This window comes from Salvelinus namaycush, chromosome 15, assembly GCF_016432855.1.
Source record: "Salvelinus namaycush isolate Seneca chromosome 15, SaNama_1.0, whole genome shotgun sequence".
NCBI classification, from domain to species: Eukaryota; Metazoa; Chordata; class Actinopteri; order Salmoniformes; family Salmonidae; genus Salvelinus; species Salvelinus namaycush.
This window is the reverse complement of record NC_052321.1, coordinates 39,898,896-39,921,951: the sequence shown is the minus strand read 5'-3', so window position 1 is coordinate 39,921,951 and position 23,056 is coordinate 39,898,896. Positions and strand designations below refer to the sequence as shown.

Below are 23,056 nucleotides of genomic sequence, written 5' to 3'. Positions count from 1 at the left end.
GCCCTCCGATTTGACACACTGAACTCTATCAGAAAAGTAGTTGGTGAACCAGGCGAGGCAATCATTTGAGAAACCAAGGCTATCGAGTCTGCCGATGAGGATGTGGTGATAGACAGAGTCGAAAGCCTTGGCCAGGTCAATGAATACGTCTGCACAGTATTGTTTCTTATCGATGGCGGTTAAGATATCGTTTAGAACCTTGAGCGTGGCTGAGGTGCACCCATGACCAGCTCTGAAACCAGATTGCATAGCGGAGAAGGTACGGTGGGATTCGAAATGGTCCGTGATCTGTTTATTGACTTGGCTTTCGAAGACCTTAGAAAGGCAGGGTAGGATAGATATAGGTCTGTAGCAGTTTGGGTCAAGAGTATCCCCCCCTTTGAAGAGGGGGATGACCGCAGCTGCTTTCCAATCTTTGGGAATCTCAGATGACACGAATGAGAGGTTGAACAGGCTAGTAATAGGGGTTGCAACAATTTCGGCAGATCATTTTAGAAAGAGAGGGTCTAGATTGTCTAGCCCGGCTGATTTGTGGGGGTCCAGATTTTGCAGCTCTTTCAGAACATCAGCTGACTGGATTTGGGAGAAGGAGAAATGGGGAAGGCTTGGGCGAGTTGCTGTGGGGGGTGCAGTGCTGTTGACCGTTGTAGGGGTAGCCAGGTGGAAAGCATGGCCAGCCGTAGAAAAATGCTTATTGAAATTCTCAATTATAGTTGATTTATCGGTGGAGACAGAGTTTCCTATCCTCAGTGCAGTGGGCAGCTGGGAGGAGGTGTTCTTATTCTCCATGGACTCAAATTTCTGCTTGAAAAAGCTAACTTGGCTTTTCTAACTGCCTGTGTATATTGGTTTCTAACTTCCCTGAAAAGTTGCATATCACGGGGGCTGTTCGATGCTAATGCAGAACGCCATAGGATGTTTTTGTGTTGGTTAAGGGCAGTCATGTCTGGAGAGAACCAAGGGCTATATCTGTTCCTGGTTCTACATTTCTTGAATGGGGCATGCTTATTTAAGATGGTGAGGAAGGCATTTTAAAAAAATAACCAGGCATCCTCTACTGACGGGATGAGGTCAATATCTTTCCAGGATATCCGGGCCAGGTCGATTAGAAAGGCCTGCTCGCTGAAGTGTTTCAGGGAGCGTTTGACAGTGATGAGTGGAGGTCGTTTGATCGCTGACCCATTACGGATGCAGGCAATGAGGCAGTGATCGCTGAGATCTTGGTTGAGAACAGCAGAGGTGTATTTAGAGGGCAAGTTGGTTAGGATGATATCTATGAGGGTGCCCGTGTTTACGGCTTTGGGGTGGTACCTGGTAGGTTCATTGATAATTTGTGTGAGATTGAGGCCATCAAGCTTAGATTGTAGGATGGCCGGGGTGTTAAGCATGTCCCAGTTTAGGTCACCTACCAGCACGAGCTCTGAAGATAGATGGGGGGCAATTAGTTCACAGCTGGACACCACATATATAAGTACGATCTTTGCTCCATGTGCAGTTGCAAACTGTAGTCTGGCTTTTTTTATGGCGGTTTTGGAGCAGTGTCTTCTTCCTTTGCTGAGCGGCCTTTCAGGTTATGTCGATAGGTCCCGATATGTCCCATGATGTCAAACAAAGAGGCTCTGAGTTTGAAGGTAGGCCTTGAAATACATCCAATTGACTCAAATGATGTCAATTAGCGTATCAGAAGCTTCTAAAGCCATGACATAATTTTCTGGAATTTTCCAAACTGTTTAAGGGCACAGTCAACTTTGTTTATGTTAACTTCTGACCCACTGGAATTGTGATACAGTGAATTAAAGTGAAATAATCTGTCTGTAAACAATTGTTGGAAAAATGACTTGTAAAGCACAAAGTAGATGTTCTAACCGACTTGCCAAAACTATAGTTTGTTAACAAGAAATTTGTGGAGTGGCTGAAAAATTAGTTTTAATGACTCCAACCTAAGTGTATGTAAACTTCCGACTTCAACTGTGTGTGTGTGTGTGTGTGTGTGTGTGTGTGTGTGTGTGTGTGTGTGTGTGTGTGTGTGTGTGTGTGTGTGTGTGTGTGTGTGTGTGTGTGTGTGTGTGTGTGTGTGTGTGTGTGTGTGTGTGTGTGTGTGTATATTATTCTTTTTCTGGTTGTGGCTGCGGGGGTACGTGCTAATTATAAGAAATCTAAGATGTGTCAAATAAATGATATCCAGCGCAAGGCTCCAGCTTTGCATTTGGTTTGCTAACTTGCAAGCTAAGATGTCAAGGTCAAGCTTCTTGGTTACAGCAGAGACATTCTAGCCTGAATTACCAGTCTCTTTAGCTAACATTCTACTTCTTGCCACTCCTTGTCATTGCAATAGAGACTGGCCTTTCTGCCACCTTCAAATATGAACATTCAATTATTAATGACCTCAAGGAGAACAGAGGAGTTGATCCTGATTCGATAACCCTCACAGCTATCAACCAATCACAACAATTATCCAAACGTTTTTTTTCCATCACAGAACACGTTGGTATCCTTGTTTGTCCTGACAAAGCCAGTCTGTCAAAAGTTTCTTGCTCACGTCTAAATTCTCAAACTAAGTGCATACTGCGATTCCAACCACAAAACCTCTCTGCTTTGATCTTAAGCCTCAAAATACAATCACTTGCCTAGCTAACAGCTAAACATATATTTTTTGACTTTGTTATAATTCTAATTCTATTTTAGAGGCTCCACATGGAAAATATTTGTGTTTTTTTTCCAACAACCAATGAGCAACTGCGCTGTAAATCCAGCTGCATATTGAACGTTGCGATTCCCGAAAGGTACTCCTGAAAGGCCAGTCTCTTTGCCAATGACATGGAGTGGACTGTTAGCTCGAAAGACTGGTACCCAGACTAGAAACATTCAATCCCCTCCTGGTTAAGATCATTATGCAATTCCTAAAGTTACACGTTTCCTTGTATGGCTTGTTCTTTTCCAATCACTAAGAACTCTATAGAAATCCTTGTGTAAAGTGACAGAAATACTTGGTGGAAGCTGATGACACACACACACACGTCTCTGAGGCAATGTAGTGCTCCTTCCAGTTGGTTTGTTAGGCTCCCAAACAGAACAAAAGTGGCAACATTAGCAGGGAATTGGAATGAACGCAATTTACATTTATTGTGGCATGAAAAAATGCTAGCTTTGAGTCTGAATAGGAAGCAGCAATCACCGCTGCCAGCGGAGAGGGAGAGAGCGAGAGAGAGAGAACGGGGGGAGGTAAGACATGGGGGGGAGAGACTGACAGAAGGGAGAGACTAAGAGAAAGAGTAGGGGGTGGAAGAGTAAAGCAATGGAAGGGAGAGGATGGAGAAAAGCGAAAGAAAGACGCTCGACAGCAGCAATACAAAGAGAGAGAGTAGAAAAGAGCGATAAAGGAGAGATGAAGGGAGAACAGACAGAGATTGAAGAAAGAGAAAAGCACATCCATTCTGTTAGGTAATTGTTGGGAACACATGAAATTTGGTCTGTCAGTCAAATCCTTTCAAATGTCACTGTGTTGCTTGTCTACTCCACAAAGCATGTCCTGTCTATCTTCTACCGGGCTTACCATGGAACACAAACTTGTTTGTGCGTGCGTGCGTGCGTGCGTGCGTGCGTGCGTGCGTGCGTGCGTGCGTGCGTGCGTGCGTGCGTGCGTTCCAAAGCCAGAGTGGTATACAGCGTTATGATAATTATCATCCATGTTGCCACCAGAAGTTCTGAGATGATTGCGTTCTACTGAGTGCCACTTAGGTTCCCATGACAATGGCATTTTGATTTGGAACATCCCATAATTATATAGACCTTGCTCGACTTGATTACATTTCGAAGTCATCCTGTGTTTATGCTGTTCTGTTCTGTTCTTTGTTTTTTGTTTTTTTACACACCCTCCCGTACCTGTCTGTTCCCCTGCCGCTGACAGACAGACACAGACGGACACACACACACTCTCTTGACTTCTGAGTGGGAAGCGGGAGTGTGCTTAGCCGAGGAAACACACCTCATCCTCCCAATGCCTCTCTCTCTCACACACACACAGTGGCATCATCAGTAGGTGTTTGCCCAGCATCTGTTATCTGAAATTGAGTTTATTGTGAAATAGGAAAGTAGCTGTGACTCCTAGACCAGACAGAGCTAAGTGAAAGACCGGACCCTGCAGCTTTAATCCATGTACTGAATTCCAAAATACGCTACACACGCACGCGCGTGCGCATCTGCACCCGGACACACACACACACACACACGTGCACACACAATACACACGTTAGATCGTTCCCGTAAATGCTCTTTTCACTTCCCTCTGATGTTTCTGAGGACAGAGAACACAAGGAATCGAGGGAAGAATTGAGAATCACCCTATAGCTATTACTCCTACACACACAGAACACACAGGCACACACACACACACACACACACACTGCATACTCACTCACTAACACAACAATAGTAATGGGGAATACAGAAGAATAAATCTGAGGGACTGACTGAACGGCGCTCTCGCTCATAAACACACACACACTGGAGGAATAATGGGCTAGGTGCAGGCAGTATTTCACCCTACCAAACAGATCTATGCACACACACACACACACACACACACACACACACAAGGCGCTCTGTATTTGTGTGACTGAGGTTGTAATGCGCGTTGTAAATCTACCAATAAGTAGATGGCGTGCATATAAATCGTCCAGTAAGGAGACTGTGTGCATATAAATCTACCAATGCGTAGTTGGTATGCGTGAGCCAGGAAGTGTTTAGTCCGAGCGTGGTTTAGTGTGTCGGGCCAGACTCGTATCTCAGGTTTGAGGGATGGGGAGTAACACCAAAGTACGCATCTAGCACAGATAAGACATCGGCCCAGACGATTGATAGCACCAAATGTTTATTTTGATTTTCCGTTAACTGTTACAAGGCTTACGTGATTCCGCTATACTCTTGTCAGGATTATAATGTTACGTATATACACACACACACACACTGGATGAACTCACATGGGCAGAGGGGCTGATAGATCTGTTTATTTGGATCCCAGTAAGTTCTCATTTGGTCTACTTTAGCATCTTCCGTCACTTGGCTCTCTTTGTTGTTGACACGCCTCTCGCCAGGATTAAAACAGTTTAGTGTTAGGAGTGAAGGTTGTGGGTTAGCTAGAGGGTAGAAGAAGGATGAGGGGGTGACGGGGTTCAGTCTTTCATTTCTAATGGCCAACTTCCATTTTCTGTGTGCATTTATATAATCTGGACTATTCTGCCGTTGTTTCTGGAACCTGCGCGAGTCCCACACACCAGCGCAGTAGGAATTGAAGCCACTTAATTTAGGCCCTAAGCCTTCCACCCCTCCTCCTTTCCTCCTCCTTTTAAGGGGCTTATGGGATAAATAAAGTCAAATAAACGCCGCTTTGACATGTTTCCCGAGCTCCCTCTCTAAGTCATATAGTTGATAGACAGCTATTAGCATGGCGGGTTGTTGAAGAGGAGGAAAATGGCCAGCTGGAATAGAATCGGCAGCCAGTCATAGTGCAAAACCTCAATGCCACCCTATAATCCCTCATAGTGCACTTTTGACCAGAACCCTAAGTGGAGGAATGAAAGATGAAAAAGAAGGATGGGTACAGTCTCTGAAAGGAAAGTAATAAATACTTGTTTTGCAGTGCTGCAATTTCTTGACAAAATGCACAGTGCCTTCAGAAAGTATTCACACCCCTTGACTTTATTCACATTTTGTTGTTACCGCCCACATTTTCTTAGAGATTTTGTCACTCCTACACAAAATACCCTGTTGTTACCGCCCACATTTTCTTTGAGATTTTGTCACTCCTACACAAAATACCCTGTTGTTACCGCCCACATGTTCTTTGAGATTGTGTCACTCCTACACAAAATACCCTGTAATGTCAAAGTGGAATTATGTTTTCAATTGTTTTTATTATTATTAAAATTAATTCTGTAAAAAAATTATGAAAAGCTGAAATGTCTTGAGTCAATATTCAACCCCTTTGTTATGGCACAGCTAAATAATTTCAGGAGTACAAATTTGCTTAACAAGTCACATAAGTTGCATGGACTCAGTTGTCACATCTCTAAAAAATGATGTATTTGGGTGTTCTTGGAACTATTGTTCAGGTTTTTCCTTTGCCCCTGCAACTTCAGAAAGAGCGTGAGGAAGTCTATTGCTGGTGGGGTAAGATTCTCAAAACCAAGTGAAATCGCAAAAAAAAGTGTCTGGTGACTATAACATGCCATTTACAGTGCCTTCAGAAAGTATTCACACCCCATGAATTTTTCCACATTTTGTTGTTACAGGCTGAATTTGAAATTGATTAAATTTAGATTTTGTGTAACTGTCCTGCACACAATAACCCATCATTTCATAGTGGAATTATGTTTTTAGAAATGTTTACAAATTGATACAAAATTTAAAGCTGAAATAACTCAAGTATTCAGCCCCTTTGTTAAGGAGCCTAAATAATTTCAGAAGTAAAAATGTGCTTAACAAGTCACATATTAATTTGCATGGACTGTGTTCAATAATAGTGTTCAACATGATTTAAATGACTACCTCATCTCTGTACCCCACACATTCAATTATCTGTAAGGTCCCTCAGTTGAGCAGTGAATTTCAAACACAGATTCAACCACAATGACCAGGGAGGTTTTCCAATGCCTTGCAAAGAAGGGCACCTATTGGTAGATGGGTTAAAATAAATAAAAAGCAGACATTGGATATCCCTTTGAGGATATTGAAGTTATTAATTACATGTTATGGATGGTGTATCAATACAACCAGTCACTACAAAGATACAGGCGTCCTTCCTAACTCAGTTGCCGGAGAGGAAGGAAACCGCCCAGGGATTTCACCTTGAGGCCAACGGCGACTTTAAAACAGTTACATAGTTTAATGGCTGTGATTGGAGAAAACTGAGGATGGATCAACAACATTGTAGTTCCTCCACAATACTAACCTAAATGACAGAGTGAAAAGATACACACGGGTACTATTAAGCGTGAAAAACTCAGCAGCATTGCAGTTCTTCACACAAACTGGTGCGCCTGGCCAGGCCCCATTCAAAGGCACTTACAGTTTTTGGCTTGCCTATTCACCCTCTGAATGGCACACATACACAATTGTCTCAAGGCTTAAAAATCATTCTTAAACCTGTCTCCTCGCCTTCATTTACATTGATTTGAAGTGGATTTAACAAGTGACATCAATAAGGGATCATAGCTTTCACCTGGTCAGTATATGTCATGGAAAGAGGTGTTCTTCATGTTTTGAATGCTCACTGTATGTCTTATGTGTGTAGCCCATGTTGCAGACTCAACAGTGGTTTGTTTGGTTTGTAGGTACAGTATGCTCTTCTCTGTCTCAGCTCTCTCTCCCTCCCCATCCTGTCCTCTTTCTCGGTTTCTCTTTTTTGAAATATCAAAATACTGTATCACTTAAAGATGACTGATTTACTGTAGCAGGTTTGTCTTACAGTAGCAGGATCAGAGTTCCTCTTCTAACAGGGGGAGAGGGAGAGAGGGGGGATAGGCATAGGGAGAAGGATGAAGGGATAGGCATAGGGAGAAGGATGAAGGGATAGGGAGAAGGATGAAGGGATAGGGAGAAGGATGAAGGGATAGGGAGAAGGATGAAGGGATAGGCATAGGGAGAAGGATGAAGGATGAAGGGATAGGGATAAGGATGAAGGGAGAAGGATGAAGGGATGAAGGATGAAGGGATGAAGGGAGAAGGATGAAGGGAGAAGGATGAAGGGATGAAGGGAGAAGGATGAAGGGATAGGGAGAAGGATGAAGGGATAGGGAGAAGGATGAAGGGATAGGGAGAAGGATGAAGGGATAGGGAGAAGGATGAAGGGATAGGGAGAAGGATGAAGGATGAAGGGATAGGGAGAAGGATGAAGGATGAAGGGATAGGGATAAGGATGAAGGGAGAAGGATGAAGGGATGAAGGATGAAGGGATGAAGGGAGAAGGATGAAGGGATGAAGGGATAAGGATGAAGGGAGAAGGATGAAGGATGAAGGGATGAAGGGAGAAGGATGAAGGGAGAAGGATGAAGGGATGAAGGGAGAAGGATGAAGGGATAGGGAGAAGGATGAAGGGATAGGGAGAAGGATGAAGGGATTGGGAGGAGAAGGATGAAGGCATAGGGAGAAGGATGAAGGGGTAGAGGTATTTGGTATTTTATTAGCATCGCTAATAGCTGTTGTGATAGAAGCAGCTACTTTTCCTGGGGTTCACACAAAACATGAACCATTAATAATCCTGAACATTAATAAACAAGAACAGCTCAAGGACAGAACTGCATCAATTTAAAACGTCACATAGCCTACATGTCAGTACATACACACAAAACCTAGCCATGAGGTCAAAGGAATTGTCCGCAGAGCTCCGAGAAAGGATTGTGTCAAGGCACAGCTCTGGGAAAGGGACCAAAAACCTTCTGCAGCATTGAAGGTCCCCAAGAACACACATCATTCTTAAATGGAAGACGTTTTGAACCACCTGGCCAAACTGAGTAATCGGGGGAGAAGGGCCTTGGTCAGGGAGGTGACCAAGAACCCAATGGTTACTCTGACAGAGCTCCAGAATTCCTCTGTGAAGATGGGAGAACCTTCCAGAAGGACCACCATCTATGCAGCACTCCACCAACCAGGCCTTTATGGCAGAGTGGCCAGACGGAAGCCACTCCTCTGTAAAAGGCACATGACAGCCTGCTTGGAGTTTGCCAAAAGGCACCTAAAGGACTCTCCGATAATGAGAAACCAAGATTAAACTCTTTGGCCTGAATGCCAAGCGTCATGTCTGGAGGGAAAGATGAACAGAGCAAAGTACAGAGATCCTTGATGAAATCCTGCTCCAGAGGGCTCAGGACCTCAGACTGGGGTTGAAGATTCACCTTCCAACAGGATAACAACCCTAAACACACAGCCAAGACAACGCTGGAGTGGCTTCGGGAAAAGTCTCTGAATGTCTTTGAGTAGTCCAGCCAAAGCCCGGACTTGAACACGATCGAACATCTCTGGAGAGACCTGCAAATAGCTGTGCAGCATCGCGCCCCATCCAATCTGACAGAGCTTGAGAAGATCTAGAATCAAATCAAATTTTATTGGTCACATACGCATGGTTAGGAGATGTTAATGCGAGTGTAGCGAAATGCTTTTGCTTCTAGGTCCGACCGTGCAGTAATATCTAAAAGTAATCTAACAAAGTCACAACTACCTTATACACACAAATACACACACATGTAAAGGGATGAATAAGAATTTGTACATATAAATATATGGATAAGCGATGGCCGTGCGGCATAGGCAAGATGCAGTAGATGGTATAGAAAACAGTAAATACATATGCGATGAGTAATGTAGGATATGTAGACATTATTAAAGTGGCTTTATTTAAAGTGACTAGTGATACCTGTATTAAATTTATTAAAGTGGCCAGAGATTTGAGTCTGTATGTTGGCGCAACCACTCTGTTAGTGATGGCTGTTTAACAGTCTGATGGCCTTGAGATTTAAGCTGTTGTCAGTCTCTCGGTCCCAGCTTTGATGCACCTGTACTGACCTCGCCTTCTGGATGATAGTGGGGTGAACAAGCAGTGGCTCGGGTGGTTGTTGTCCTTGATGATCTTCTTGGCCTTCCTGTGATATCGGGTGCTGTAGGTGTCCTGGAGGGCAGGTAGTTTTCCCCCAGTGATGTGTTGTGCAGACCGCACCAACCTCTGGAGAGCCGTGCGGTTGTGGGCGGAGCAGTTGCCATACCAGGCGGTGATACAGCCCGACAGGATGCTCTCGATTGTGCATCTGTAAGAGTTTGTGAGTGTTTTAGGTGACAAGCCTAGATGGCCAGATCTGCAGAGAAGAATGGGACGCTAGTAGCGTCATAACCAAGAAGACTCGAGGCTGTAATCGCTGCCAAAGGTGCTACATCAAAGTACTGAGTAAAGGGTCTGAATACTTATGGAAATGTGATATTTAATTTGTTAATCTTTGCAAATGTATTAAAAATATCTAAAAAACTGTTTTTGCTTTCTCATGGGGTATTGTGTGTAGATTGAAGGGGGAAAATATTTTAATCAATTTTAGAATAAGGCTGTAATTTAACTAAATGTGGGAAAAGTCAAGGGGTTTGAATACCTTCCGATGGCACTGTAGGTATTCCTCTTGTCCAGATGGGATAGGGTAGTGTGCAGTGCGATGCCGATTTTATAGTCTGTGGATCTATTGGGGCGGTAAGGAAATTGAAGTGGGTCTAGGGTGTCAGGTAAGGTCGAGGTGATATGATTCTTAACTTGCCTCTCAAAGCACTTCATGATGACAGAAGTGAGTAGTACGTGGCGATAGTCATTTAGTTCAGTAACCTTTGCTTTCTTGGGTACAGGAACAATGGTGGACATCTTGAAGCAAGTGGCAACAGCAGACTGGGATAGGGAGAGATTGAATATGTCCGTAAACACTCCAGCCAGCTGGTCTGCGCATACTCTGTGGATGCGGCTAGGAATGCCGGCAGGGCCGGCAGCCTTGCGAGGGTTACGTCGGCCACGGAGAACGAGAGCCCACAGTCCTTGGGAGCTGGCCGCATCGGTGGCACTGTGTTATCCTTAAAGCGGGCGAAGAAGGTGTTTAGCTTGTCAGGAGAAAGACGTCAGTGTCTGCGATGTGGCTGGTTTTCCCTGTAATCCGTGATTGTCTGTAGACCCTGCTACATATGTCTCATGTTTGAGCCATTGAATTGCGACTCCACTTTGTCTCTATACTGACGTTTTGCTTGTTTGATTGACTTACGGACTACACTGTTTGTATTCAACCATATTCCCAGTCACCTTGTCATGGTTAAATGCGGTTTTTCGCGCTTTCAGTTTTGCGCGAATGCTGCCAGCTATCCACGGCTTCTGGTTTGGGTAAGTTTTAATAGAAACAGTGGGAACAACATCCCCTATACACTTCCTGATGAACTCAGTCACTATGTATACGTCAATGTTATTCTCAGAGGCTACCCGGAACATATCCCAGTCCGCATGATCAAAACAATTTTGAAGCATGGATTCCGATTAGTCAGACCAGCGTTGAATAGACTTTAGCACGGGTACTTCCTGTTTGTGTTTCGGCCTATAAGAAGGGAGGAGCAAAATGGAGTCATGATCTGATTTGTTGAAGGGAGGGTGGGGGAGGGCCTTGTAGGCATTCCAGAAGGGGGAGTAGCAGTGGTCAAGTGTTTTTCCAGAGCGTGTAATACAATGTGTTGATAGATTTCGGTAGCATTTTCCTCAAATTTGCTTTGTTAAAATCCCCAGCTACAATAAATGTGGCATCATGATATGTGGTTTCCAGTTTGCATAAAGTCCAGTGTAGTTCCTTTAGGGCCGTCATGGTATCGTCTTGAGGGGGAATATACTCGGCTGTGACTATAACCGAAGATAATTCTCTTGGGAGGTAATACATTTGATTGTGATGTATTCTATGTCGGATGAACAAAAGGACTTGAGTTTCTGTATGTTATCACAATCACACCATGAGTAGTTAATCATGAAACATACACCACCGCCTTTCTTCTTCCCAGAGTTCTATATTCCTGTCTGCGCAGTGTACTGAGAACCCAGCTGGCTGTATGGACGGGACAGTATATCCCGAGAGAGCCATGATTCCATGAAACAGAGTATGTTACAGTCCCTGATGTCTCTCTTGAAGGAGATCCTCGCCCTGAACTTGTCTACTTTATTGTCCAGAGACTGAATACTAGCTCTCAGATTACAGTGAAGAACGAGACCTGCCTCTGTTCTGGGCCAGCTGTAGTTTTTCTAGGTCCATATTTGCAGCACTTGCCCATATGACTGGGCAATAATTAAGGTAATATAAAACAAGAGCCTGCAGGACTTGCTTTGTTGAGTGTTGTCAAAAAAGCAGAGCATCTCTTTATCACGGATAGACTCTTCACAACCATTGAATCAATATGTTTTAACTATGACAGTTTTCACTCCAAGGTAACACCAAGTAATTTCGTTTCCTCAACTTGCTCAACAGCCACATTATTCATTATCAAATTTAGCTGAGGTCTACAACTTGTACCAAATACAATGCTCTTAGTTTTGGAGATGTTCAGGACTAGTTTATTACTAGCCACCTATTCTAAAACTGACTACAACTCTCTGTTTAGGGTTGCAGTTATTTCACTAGCTGTGGTTGCTGATGCATATAGGCTTGAATCATCAGCATTCATAGACACACATGCTTTGTTGATTGCCAGCAGCAGTTCATTGGTAAAAAGAGAAGAGGACCAGCAGAGCTACCCTGCGGTACACCACATTTGACATGTTTGACATTAGAGAAGCTTCCATTAAAGAAAACCCTCTGTTTTATTAGATAGATAGATAGCTCTGAGTCCACAATATGGCAGAGGTTGTAAAGCCATAACCTGTTGAAAAAAAAACATATGTGTTATGATCAATACTATCTAAGGCTGCACTGAAATCTAACAGCACAGTTCCCACAATAATCTTTGTTTCAATTTCTTTAAACCAATCATCAGTCATTTGTGTAAGTGCAGTACATGTTGAGTGCCCCTCTCTATAAGCATTCTGAAAGTCTGTTAATTTGTTTACCGAGAAATCGCATTGTATGCACTCACCCAAACACTACGGTCTAAATATTTTGTCAGGTATATTTAGTTATTTTTTTCCCTTAAAAGGCGAGATAAGTGTAGCTGGTTCAGACAAAATGTTCTCTACTTCTGTCTGGCATACTGAACTACTGATGACCAGAGACCAGACTGGCTGCTTTGATCCTGGAATTAGTCTACATATTAGTCTACAGATCAGACACTCTGTCTACCCTTCCTTTCCTTTAACACTATCCCTCTCCCTCCATCCCTCTCCTTCGACCTGGAGGGAAGCCAAAGTAATTCCGCCACCCAGAATGGCAGAGCACCCTTTACTGGTTTTAACAGCCGACTAATCAGCTTGCTACGACTCTTAGCAAACATTGGGTAAAAAGGTGTGTGACTACATGCGTGTGTGTGTGTTTTTAGAAGGAAGTCAGTAGCATTTCTAGCAGTGTTAACGGTGTGTCTGTGTTGCTGTTACAGAGACGGGGAGACTGTATTAAATGAGTCAGCAGAACGACTCCAACCAGCCAGTCAGTCTGTGATCTCTCTAAGCTCTGTCAACAAACACACATCCTCTGGGACGCACGCTGACTGACTGCTCATATTGACTCTGACTCTGAGAGACAGAGAGGCTGGACCAAGGAGACAGAGAGAAGGGGGTGAGGGAGGGAGGGAGGAATCACAGCTGACTTCACACTTTAGAGAGAGAGACATCTTGTTCAAATCAAAATCAAATGTATTTATATAGCCCTTCTTACATCAGCTGATATCTCAAAGTGCTTTACAGAAACCCAGCCTAAAACCCCAAACAGCAAGCAATGCAGGTGTAGAAGCACGGTGGCTAGGAAAAACTCCCTAGAAAGGCCAAAACCTAGGAAGAAACCTAGAGAGGAACCAGGCTATGAAGGGTGGCCAGTCGTCTTCTGGCTGTGCTGGGTGGAGATTATAACAGAACATGGCCAAGATGTTCAAATGTTCATAAATGACCAGCATGGTCAAATAATACTAATCACAGTGGTTGTCGAGGGTGCAACAGGTCAGCACTGCCAGGTGGACTGGGGCATGGTCCTAGGGTTCAGGTTCTCCGAGAGAGAGAGAGAAAGAAAGAGGGAATTAGAGAGAGCATACTTAAATTCACACAGGACACCGGATAGGACAGGGGAAATACTCCAGATATAACAGACTAACCCTAGCCCCCCGACACAAACTACTGCAGCATAAATACTGGAGGCTGAGACAGGAGGGGTCAGGAGACACTGTGGCCCCATCCGATGATACCCCCGGACAGGGCCAAACACGCAGGATATAACCCCACCCACTTTGCCAAAGCACAGCCCCCACACCACTAGAGGGATATCTTCAACTACCAACTTACCATCCTGAGACAAGGCCGAGTATAGCCCACAAAGATCTCCGCCACGGCACACAACCCACTCAAGTGAGTTGAGTCACTGACGTGGTCTTCCTGTCTGGGTTGTTCTACCTCTTCAATTGCATCTCCTGATCAATGTCTGACAAATTATCAATCCGTTGTTTTAAACAAGAATTTATGTGCTTTGAGTATTGTTCATTTTATTTTCTGTTATTTCTCATGTCTGTGTGCATCTCTCTCTCAGGACGTGGAGATCAGGTCGAACGCAGCTCTCTACCTACCCCAGATCAGTGACCTGCTGAACCGCGTGCCCCGTCAGATGCTGCTGCTACTGAAGACCAACGATCTTCTCCGAGGCATTGAGACCACCCTGCAGACCAGAGCCGCCTCCTCCTCCTTCATCAACATGTCCCGATGCTGCACCCGGGCTGTAGCCAGGTAGACCCTGACCTCTAACCCCTAACCCTAATCCTGCAGACCAGAGCATGCTCCTCCTCCATCATCATGTCCCGATGCTGCACCCGGGCTGTAGCCAGGTAGACCCTGACCTCTAACCCCTAACCCTAATCCTGCAGACCAGAGCATGCTCCTCCTCCATCATCATGTCCCGATGCTGCACCAGGGATGTAGACAGGTAGACCCTGACCTCTAACCCCTAACCCTAATCCTGCAGACCAGAGCATGCTCCTCCTCCATCATCATGTCCCGATGCTGCACCAGGGATGTAGACAGGTAGACCCTGACCTCTAACCCTGGAGACCAGAGATTAAGCCTTCTCCTTTATCAACATGTCCTGATCAAATCAAAGTTGATTTGTCACGTGGTCCGAATACAACAGGTGTAGACCTTACAGTGAAATGCTTACTTACAAGCCCTAACCAACAGTGCAATTTTTAAGGAAAAAATAGGTATTAGGTAAACAACAGATAAGTTAAGAAACAAAAATGACAGTGAAAATAACAGTAGCGAGGCTATATACAGAGTCAATGTGCGGGGACACTGGTTAGTCGGGCTAATTGAGGTAATATGTACATGTAGGTATAGTTAAAGTGACTATGCATAGATGATAAACAGAGAGTAGCAGCAGTGTAAAAGAGGGGTTGGCAGGGGTGAGGGGGGGAGTGGCGGGACAAAATGCAAATAGTCCAGGTAGCCATTTGATTACATGTTCAGGAGTCTTATGGCTTAGAGGTTAAAGCTGTTGAGAAGCCTTTTGGTCCTAGACTTGGCGCTCCAGTACCGCTTGCCATGCAGTAGCAGAGAGGACAGTCTATGACTGGGGTGGCTGGGGTCTTTGACAATTGTTAGGGCCTTCCTTTGACACTGCCAGATATAGAGGTCCTGGATGGCAGGCAGCTTAGCCCCAGTGATGTACTGGGCCTTACGCACTGCCCTCTGTAGTGCCTTGAGGCCGAGCAATTGCAGTGACGCAACCTGTCAGGACGCTCTCGATGTTGCAGCTGTAGAACCTTTTGAGGATCTGAGGACTCATGCCATGCAACATGTCCTGATGCTGCACCAGGGATGTTGCCAGGTAGACCATGACCTCTACCCCTAACACTAACCCTGGAGACCAGAGCTTCATCCTTCTCCTTTATCAACATGTCCTGATGCTGCACCAGGGATGTTGCCAGGTAGACCATGACCTCTACCCCTAAACCTGGAGACCAGAGATGAATCCTTCTCCTTCATCAACATGTCCTGATGCTGCACCAGGGATGTTGCCAGGTAGACCCTGACCTCTAACCCCTAACGCTGGAGACCAGAGCTCCGTCCTTCTCCTTTATCAACATGTCCTGATGCTGCACCAGGGATGTAGCCAGGGAGACCCTGACCTCTAACCCCTGAAATCTAACCCCTAGCCCTGCAGACCAGAGGGTTCCAGTCACTCTGTGACAGTCCTGCTGCTCTGTATCAGTCCACCACACGCACCACTGATCTATGTGCATCCCCTTAGACAAGCAACACACACATTTGTATCACATCAGTTTCAGTAATCATTATATAAGCTTTAGGAAAATGTCAACATTTCTTACTTGCGGTCCTTCCCCCTCCTCACTCTCTTCCTTCCTCCCTCCCCTCTCCTCTCTGTATGCCTGTGTGTGTAATTGGCTGGCTGAATGCTGTGATTATATTGTACTTTCAGTGGCAGTCAGCAGTGGCCATATTGATTCAGTCTTACCATTGTAATGAACAACTCCATGATTGTCTCTGAGAAAAATCATTAGGACAGAGAGGAGGGGAGGGTGCTGGACGCCTCTGGGGGAAAAAAGGGGATGAGAGGGGTGGATAGGGAGGAGGGGAGGAGAGAGGGGAGGGTAGATGAGGAAGAGAGAGGTGCAATGGAGAAGAGGGGGAGGCAGTGAGACGTGAAATTCTGTGTTTTGCTCCAGCGGCTCTCTATTAAAACTAAGCAGTAGTAGAACACAGAATGCAGATCTACGGGGAATTAGATGGGGAATATTGGGCTTAATTGCGCTTGCCTGGCTCAAAAATAGTGGCGAAAGTGCAAACCCTGCCCATTTGCCCTTGCCCTCCAGGCAGATTCAATCGGACGCTCCAAGTATTTGAAAGAAAACAAATATAACGAGAGAGAGAGAGACACTTTGCGATGGCTTTCCCTGTGCTGTGTAATTGGTTAGGAGAGGAGGAACGATGACTTAGATAAGATGTCCCTTCAACTCCTTCCTCAAGGAGAACACATTGTCCTACCACAGGGCAGGCCACACACATGTACACACACCAGAGAGAGCTGTCTGGTACAGCAGAGTCAATGTCTCCCCAGTCTGTGCTGTGACAACACTACAGTGTGGTGGAGGATGATCCTTCTAAAACATTCAGTAGTCAGTCATGTTATAATCTCACTGTGGTGTTATGCAATGACTAACTCCAGCACTGGGATTCCTGGTGAGTCCCAGTATTCCACTGTTATACTGTACTGCACTGTTTCATCATATTTCTTCTGTTTTTATAGGGGGTAGATCAGCTTTAATATTGCAGATACATTGTAGATTCCATCATTGTAATTGTCTGCATCACTTCCAATCCCCCATATATATTTTTTGCAAATATACAGTTGAAGTCATAAGTTTACATACACCTTAGCCAAATACATTGAAACTAAATTTTTCACAATTACTGACATGTAATCCGAGTAAAAATTCCCTGTTTTAGGTCAATTAGGATCACCACTTTATTTTAAGCTTCTTATGGCTGCAATCCCGTTAACGGGATCGATATGACAACAGCCAGTGAAAGTGCAGGGCGCCAAATTCAAACAGAAATCTCATAATTAAAATTCCTCAAACATTTTAAAGGTAATCTTGTTGTTAATCCCACCAAAGTGTCCGATTTCAAATAGGCTTTTCAGCGAAAGCACCACAAATGATTATGTTAGGTCACCGCAAAATCACAGACAAACAGTCATTTTTCCAGCCAAAGACAGGAGTCACAAAAAGCAGAAATAGAGATAAAATTAATCACTAACCTTTGATGATCTTCATCAGATGACACTCATAGGACTTCATGTTACACAATACATATATGTTTTGTTTAATTAAGTTCATATTTATATCCAAAAACCTCAGTTTACATTGGCGCCATGTTCAGAAATGCCTCCAAAATATCCAGAGAAATTGCAGAGAGCCACATCAAATAACATAAATACTCATCATAAACTTTGATGAAAGATATGTGTTTTACATAGAATTAAAGATACACTTGTTCTTAATGCAACCGCTGTGTCAGATTTCAAAAAGCTTCACGGCAAAACACAATATTTAATAATCTGAAAACAGCGTTCAGCCACAAAAGCAAGCCATACAGTTACCCGCCAAATTGTGCAGTCAACAAAACTCATAAAAAGCATTTTAAATCTTCACTTACCTTAGCTGATCTTCGTCGGAATGCCCTCCCAGGACTCCCACTTCCATAAGAAATGTCCGTTTTGTTCGGTAATGTCCATCATTTATGTCCAAATAGCTATTTTTGTTAGCGTGTTTGATAAACAAATCCAACGTCAGGAAGCGCGTTCACTAAAAGCTGACGAAATGTCCAAAAGTTCCGTAACAGTCAGTAGAAACATGTCAAACGATGTATTGAATCAATCTTTAGAATGTTTTTAACATAAATCTTGAATAACGTTCCAACCGGAGAATTACATTGACTTCAGATGAGCGATGGAACAGAGCTCACTCTCATGTGAACGCGCATGGTTAGAACATGGTCAGGTCATGGCAGACCTGACTAATTCCCCTCTCATTCGGCCCCCCTTCACAGTAGAGGCATCAGACAAGGTTCTGCAGACTGTTGACATCTAGTGGAAGCCGTAGGAAGTGCAAACTCATTCATATCTCGCTGTGAATTCAATAGGATATTGGTTGAAAATCGACCAGCCTCAGAATTCCCACTTCCTGTTTGGATTTTTCTCAGGTTTTTGCTTGCCATATGAGTTCTGTTATACTCACAGACATCATTCAAACAGTTTTAGAAACTTCAGAGTGTTTTCTATCCAATATGAATAATAATATGCATATATTAGCAACTGGGACTGAGGAGCAGGCAGTTTACTATGGGCACCTCTGTGCACCTTTCATCCAAGCTACTCAATACTGCCCCTGCAGCCATAAGAAGTTAAGAATGTGAAATGTCAGAATAATAGTAGAGAGAATTATTTATTTCAGCTTTTATTTCTTTCATCACATTCCCAGTGGGTCAGAAGTTTACATACACTCAATTAGTAGTTGGTAGGATTGCCTTTTAAATTGTTTAACTTGGGTCAAACATTTCGGGTAGCCTTCCACAAGCTTCCCAAAATAAGTTGGGGGAATTTTGGCCCATTCCCCCTGACAGAGCTGGTGCAACTGAGTCAGGTTTGTAGGCATCCTTGCTCGCACACGCTTTTTCAGTTCTGCCCACATATTTTCTATGGGATTGAGGTCAGGGCTTTGTGATGGCCACTCATATACCTTGAGTTTCTTGTCCTTAAGCCATTTTGCCACAACTTTGGAAGTATGCTTGTGGTCATTGTCCATTTGGAAGACCCATTTGCAACCAAGCTTTAACTTTCTGACTGATGTCTTGAGATGTTGCTTTAATAAATCCACATACTTTACCTCCCTCATGATGCCATCTATTTTGAAGTGTACCAGTCCCTCCTGCAGCAAAGCACCCCCACAACTTGATACTGCCACCCCCGTGCTTCAACGTGTTGGGATGGTGTTCTTCGACTTGCAAGCCTCCCCCTTTTTCCTCCAAACATAACGATGGTCATTATGGCCAAACAGTTCTATTTTTATTTCATCGGACCAGAGGACACTTCTCCAAAAAAGTACGACCTTTGTCCCCATGTGCAGTTGCAAACCGTAGTCTGGCTTTTTTATGGCGGTTTTGGAGCAGTGGCTTCTTCCTTGCTGAGCGGCCATTCAGGTTATGTCGATATAAGAATCGTTTTACTGTGGATATAGATACTTTTGTACCTGTTTCCTCCAGCATCTTCACAAGGTCCTTTGCTGTTGTTCTGGGATTGATTGGCACTTTACGCACCAAAATACGTTCATCTCTAGGAGACAGAACGCGTCTCCTTCCTGAGCGGTATGACGGCTGCGTTGTCCCATGGTGTTTATACTTGCGTACTATTGTTTGTACAGATGAACGTGGTACCTTTAGGTGTTTGGAAATTTCTCCCAAGGATGAACCAGACTTGTGGAGGTCTTGGCTTGATTTCTTTTGATTTTCAAATTATGTCAAACAGAGGCATGGAGTTTGAAGGTAGGCCTTGAAATACATCCACAGGTACACCTCCAATTGACTCAAATGATGTCAATTAGCGTATCAGAAACTTCTAAAGCCATGTTTTCAGTTTCTGTAATTTTCCAAGCTGTTTAAAGGCACAGTCAACTTCGTGTATGTAAACTTCTGACTCACTGGAATTGTGATACAGTGAATTTCAAGTGAAATAATCTGTCTGTAAACAATTGTTGGAAAAAAGACTTGTGTCATGCACAAAGTAGATGTCCTAACCGACTTGCCAAAACTATAGTTTGTTAACAAGACATTTGTGGAGTGGTTGAAAAACGAGTTTTAATGACTCCAACCTAAGTGCATGTAAACTTCCGACTTTAACTGTGTGATTTCAGACTTAAAATGGCTAGAAACAAAGTACTTTCTTCTGAAACTCGTCAATCTATTCTTGTTCTGAGAAATTAAGGCTATTCCATGCGAGAAATTGCCAAGAAACTGAAGATCTCGTACAACGCTGTGTACTACTCCCTTCACAGAACAGTGCAAACTGGCTTTAACCAGAATAGAAAGAGGAGTGGGAGGCCCCGGGGCACAACTGAGCAAGAGGACAAGTACATTAGAGTGTCTAGTTTGAAAAACAGATGCCTCACAAGTCCTCGACTGGCAGCTGCATTAAATAATACCCACAAAACACCAGTCTCAACATCAACAGTGAAGAGGCGACTCCGGTATGCTGTCCTTCTAGGCAGAGTTCCCCTTTCCAGTGTGTGTGTTCTTTTGAAAAATCTTATTATTTTCTTCTTATTGGCCAGTCTGAGAGATGGCTTTTTATTTGCAACTCTGCCTAGATGTCCAGCATCTTGCTCAATTGTGCACCGGGGCCTCCCACTCCTTCTATTTTGGTTAGAGACAGTTTGCGCTGTTCTGTGAAGGGAGTAGTACACAGCGTTGTACATTAACAATGTCTACACTGTATTTCTGATCAATTTGATCTTATTTTAATGGACACAAAATGTGCTTTTCTTAACAAGGACATTTCTAAGTGACCCCAAACTTTTGAACGGTAGTGTATATACATATCTTTTTTTGAAATATATTTTCCTTTATTACTTTCTAACCCTACCACCCCTCCCCTAATTGGAATAAACTAGTGAACAACAATGCTAAGGCTTCTACTTCCAGCTTATACATACTATTTACATTTTATGGACAAAGTCTAGTTTACTATAGTTCTATTTTGTTTGATTTTACTCCTGTCCTTCCTCTACCTCCAACCTCTCCCATCCATCCAGTTCTATTTGCCATATCTTTAAAACTGTGGTCTTTCACAAATGTTTTTAACCCATATACGTTTTACGGACACAGTATGTTTTACACTAGTTATCTTGTTATTATTTGTTGCTAGTAGTCCCAACCTTCAGCTCCATTCAACCCCTCCCAGCTATCTCAACACCATCCATATTGGATTTTGTACTCTTTCTTTCTGTCCCCATCCATCCCTCCCTCTCTCTTTCTAATTTTCTCTCTTTCGCTCTCTCCCTCTCTCTCGCTCTCTCTCCACCCCTCTCTCTCTCCACCCCTCTCCCCCCCCTCTCTCTCTCTCTCTCTTTCCCTCTCTCTCTCTCTCTCTCCCCCTTTCTTCATCTCCCCCATAATTTGCTGGTTCCTAAGATTACATCACACCTTGTTTCCTGTCAGGCACAAGCGGAGCAAGGCGCAGTCGAGGGCACGCCGTCTCCAGATCACCATGTCGGAGTCTCTGACCCTTTGGCAAATCAGCCTGTACGAACTGTTCCTGTGGGTCAAGGGCTCAACGCTAGGAGGCTGGGTCGGCTCACTGCTCAGCTGTCTACACTACACACACTGATCGGAGAAGAGAAGCAACGACGCAGACACGCATGAAGACACACACACACAGTTACAGACAGACACATACACACTTATGGGCATACGCATGCACACACACTTAGTGTACACACGCATACCCTCACACTACGGCGTACACAAATAGGGCCTTTGGGATGCAGAGTCATGAAGACACACCAACAAAACTTGACACAAATGCATACGCGCAAACACACACACAGTTGACACACACACACACACACGCACAGTCAGGCAATCCGCTCCAAACGCACGGAGACAGTATAACCACTGTGCAAACTGATGGATAGACAGAGGTTGGTATCAATAGAAGAGACAGACAGAAAAGAAAATAGAAAAGAAAGTGACTGGGTCAATTGTCTGGTACTGCTCTGCTAGTCCATTGGATGAAGAGGGAAGTTCAGGAGCAGTTTGTGCTCAGCCATGACTATCCTACGGAGTGCTGTAAGTGATTGTTGTGAATACATGTACTGTCAAATAATATCAGTTATATTTTCTTTAAACAAAGTGCCCGCTGAATGTATACTGAGCAAAAATATAAACGCAACATGCAACAATTTCAAAGATTTTACTGAGTTACAGTTCATATAAGGAAATCGGTCAATTGAAATTAATTCATTAAACCCTCATCTATGGATTTCACATGACTGGGCAGTGGTGCAGCCATGGGTGAGCCAGGCCCTGCTAATCAGAATGAGTTTTTCCCCACAAAAGGGCATTTATTATTGGCACGTTGAGTTCACATTAGGTGACAACTCAATCAATTGCAGATCAAAATGAGATGTTGAACTGACATCTGTGCCCAGTGAAATATGGTCAAAGCCACTCACTGTACATAAATGGCAACAACAGTTTGTATTTATTCATGTTACCTCACTACTGTATGTACTGTAAACGTGCAGTGGTGCAGAATGAAGTGTCATATTTCTGTTCCGAAATGGATGGGACTGTTTTCCACATTACATTCCCCTGCTTTTCTCTCTGTTTATCTCTTCTTCCCCCTTGATTCTGCAACAGTTCCGCTCTCCCTCTTTCTCCACCTCACTCTGTCTTCCCTCTCTCCCTCTTCTATCTCTCTCTAATCTCCTCAGAACATCTTGCTGTTGCTGTCCAGCTTTTTGTAACCACTGGTTTCTGTAGCATATTATTTTATTAACTGTAATTGAATTTGACCTTAACCATTGTCAACATACAGTTCCAAGACTGTATGTTTGGCATTGGTATTGCTATAATTTTATTATGTGGATTTAAATTGAAAATAAGTGATACAATTTTGTATCACATTACATTTTTTTGTCATCTTTGAATATGTTTTAGTTTGTTTTTTTCTGTGAATTCTTTTATTTATCCTATTTGTTGTTGGAGGTGTGGAGGAGGGAGGAGTTATTGTTCACTCATAATGAGTTTGCATGAGGAATGGAAATAAATGGAAATAATCCCAATTGAACACACACACTGCTCTCT

At 43.7% G+C, this 23,056-nt stretch overlaps 1 protein-coding gene across 1 annotated transcript in view; it reads left to right on the top strand.

The window, feature by feature from the left end:
* adck1 (aarF domain containing kinase 1) overlaps positions 1-22,216 on the top strand; it is a 174,356-nt gene extending 152,140 nt beyond the window's left edge. Inside the window, exons 10-11 of the mRNA XM_039009909.1 lie at positions 14,211-14,404; positions 21,407-22,216. Coding sequence (XP_038865837.1) covers positions 14,211-14,404; positions 21,407-21,575 — 363 coding nt within the window. The 3' untranslated portion in view covers positions 21,576-22,216. The remainder of the gene's footprint in view (positions 1-14,210; positions 14,405-21,406) is intronic.
* The last annotated feature ends 840 nt before the right edge of the window (positions 22,217-23,056 follow it).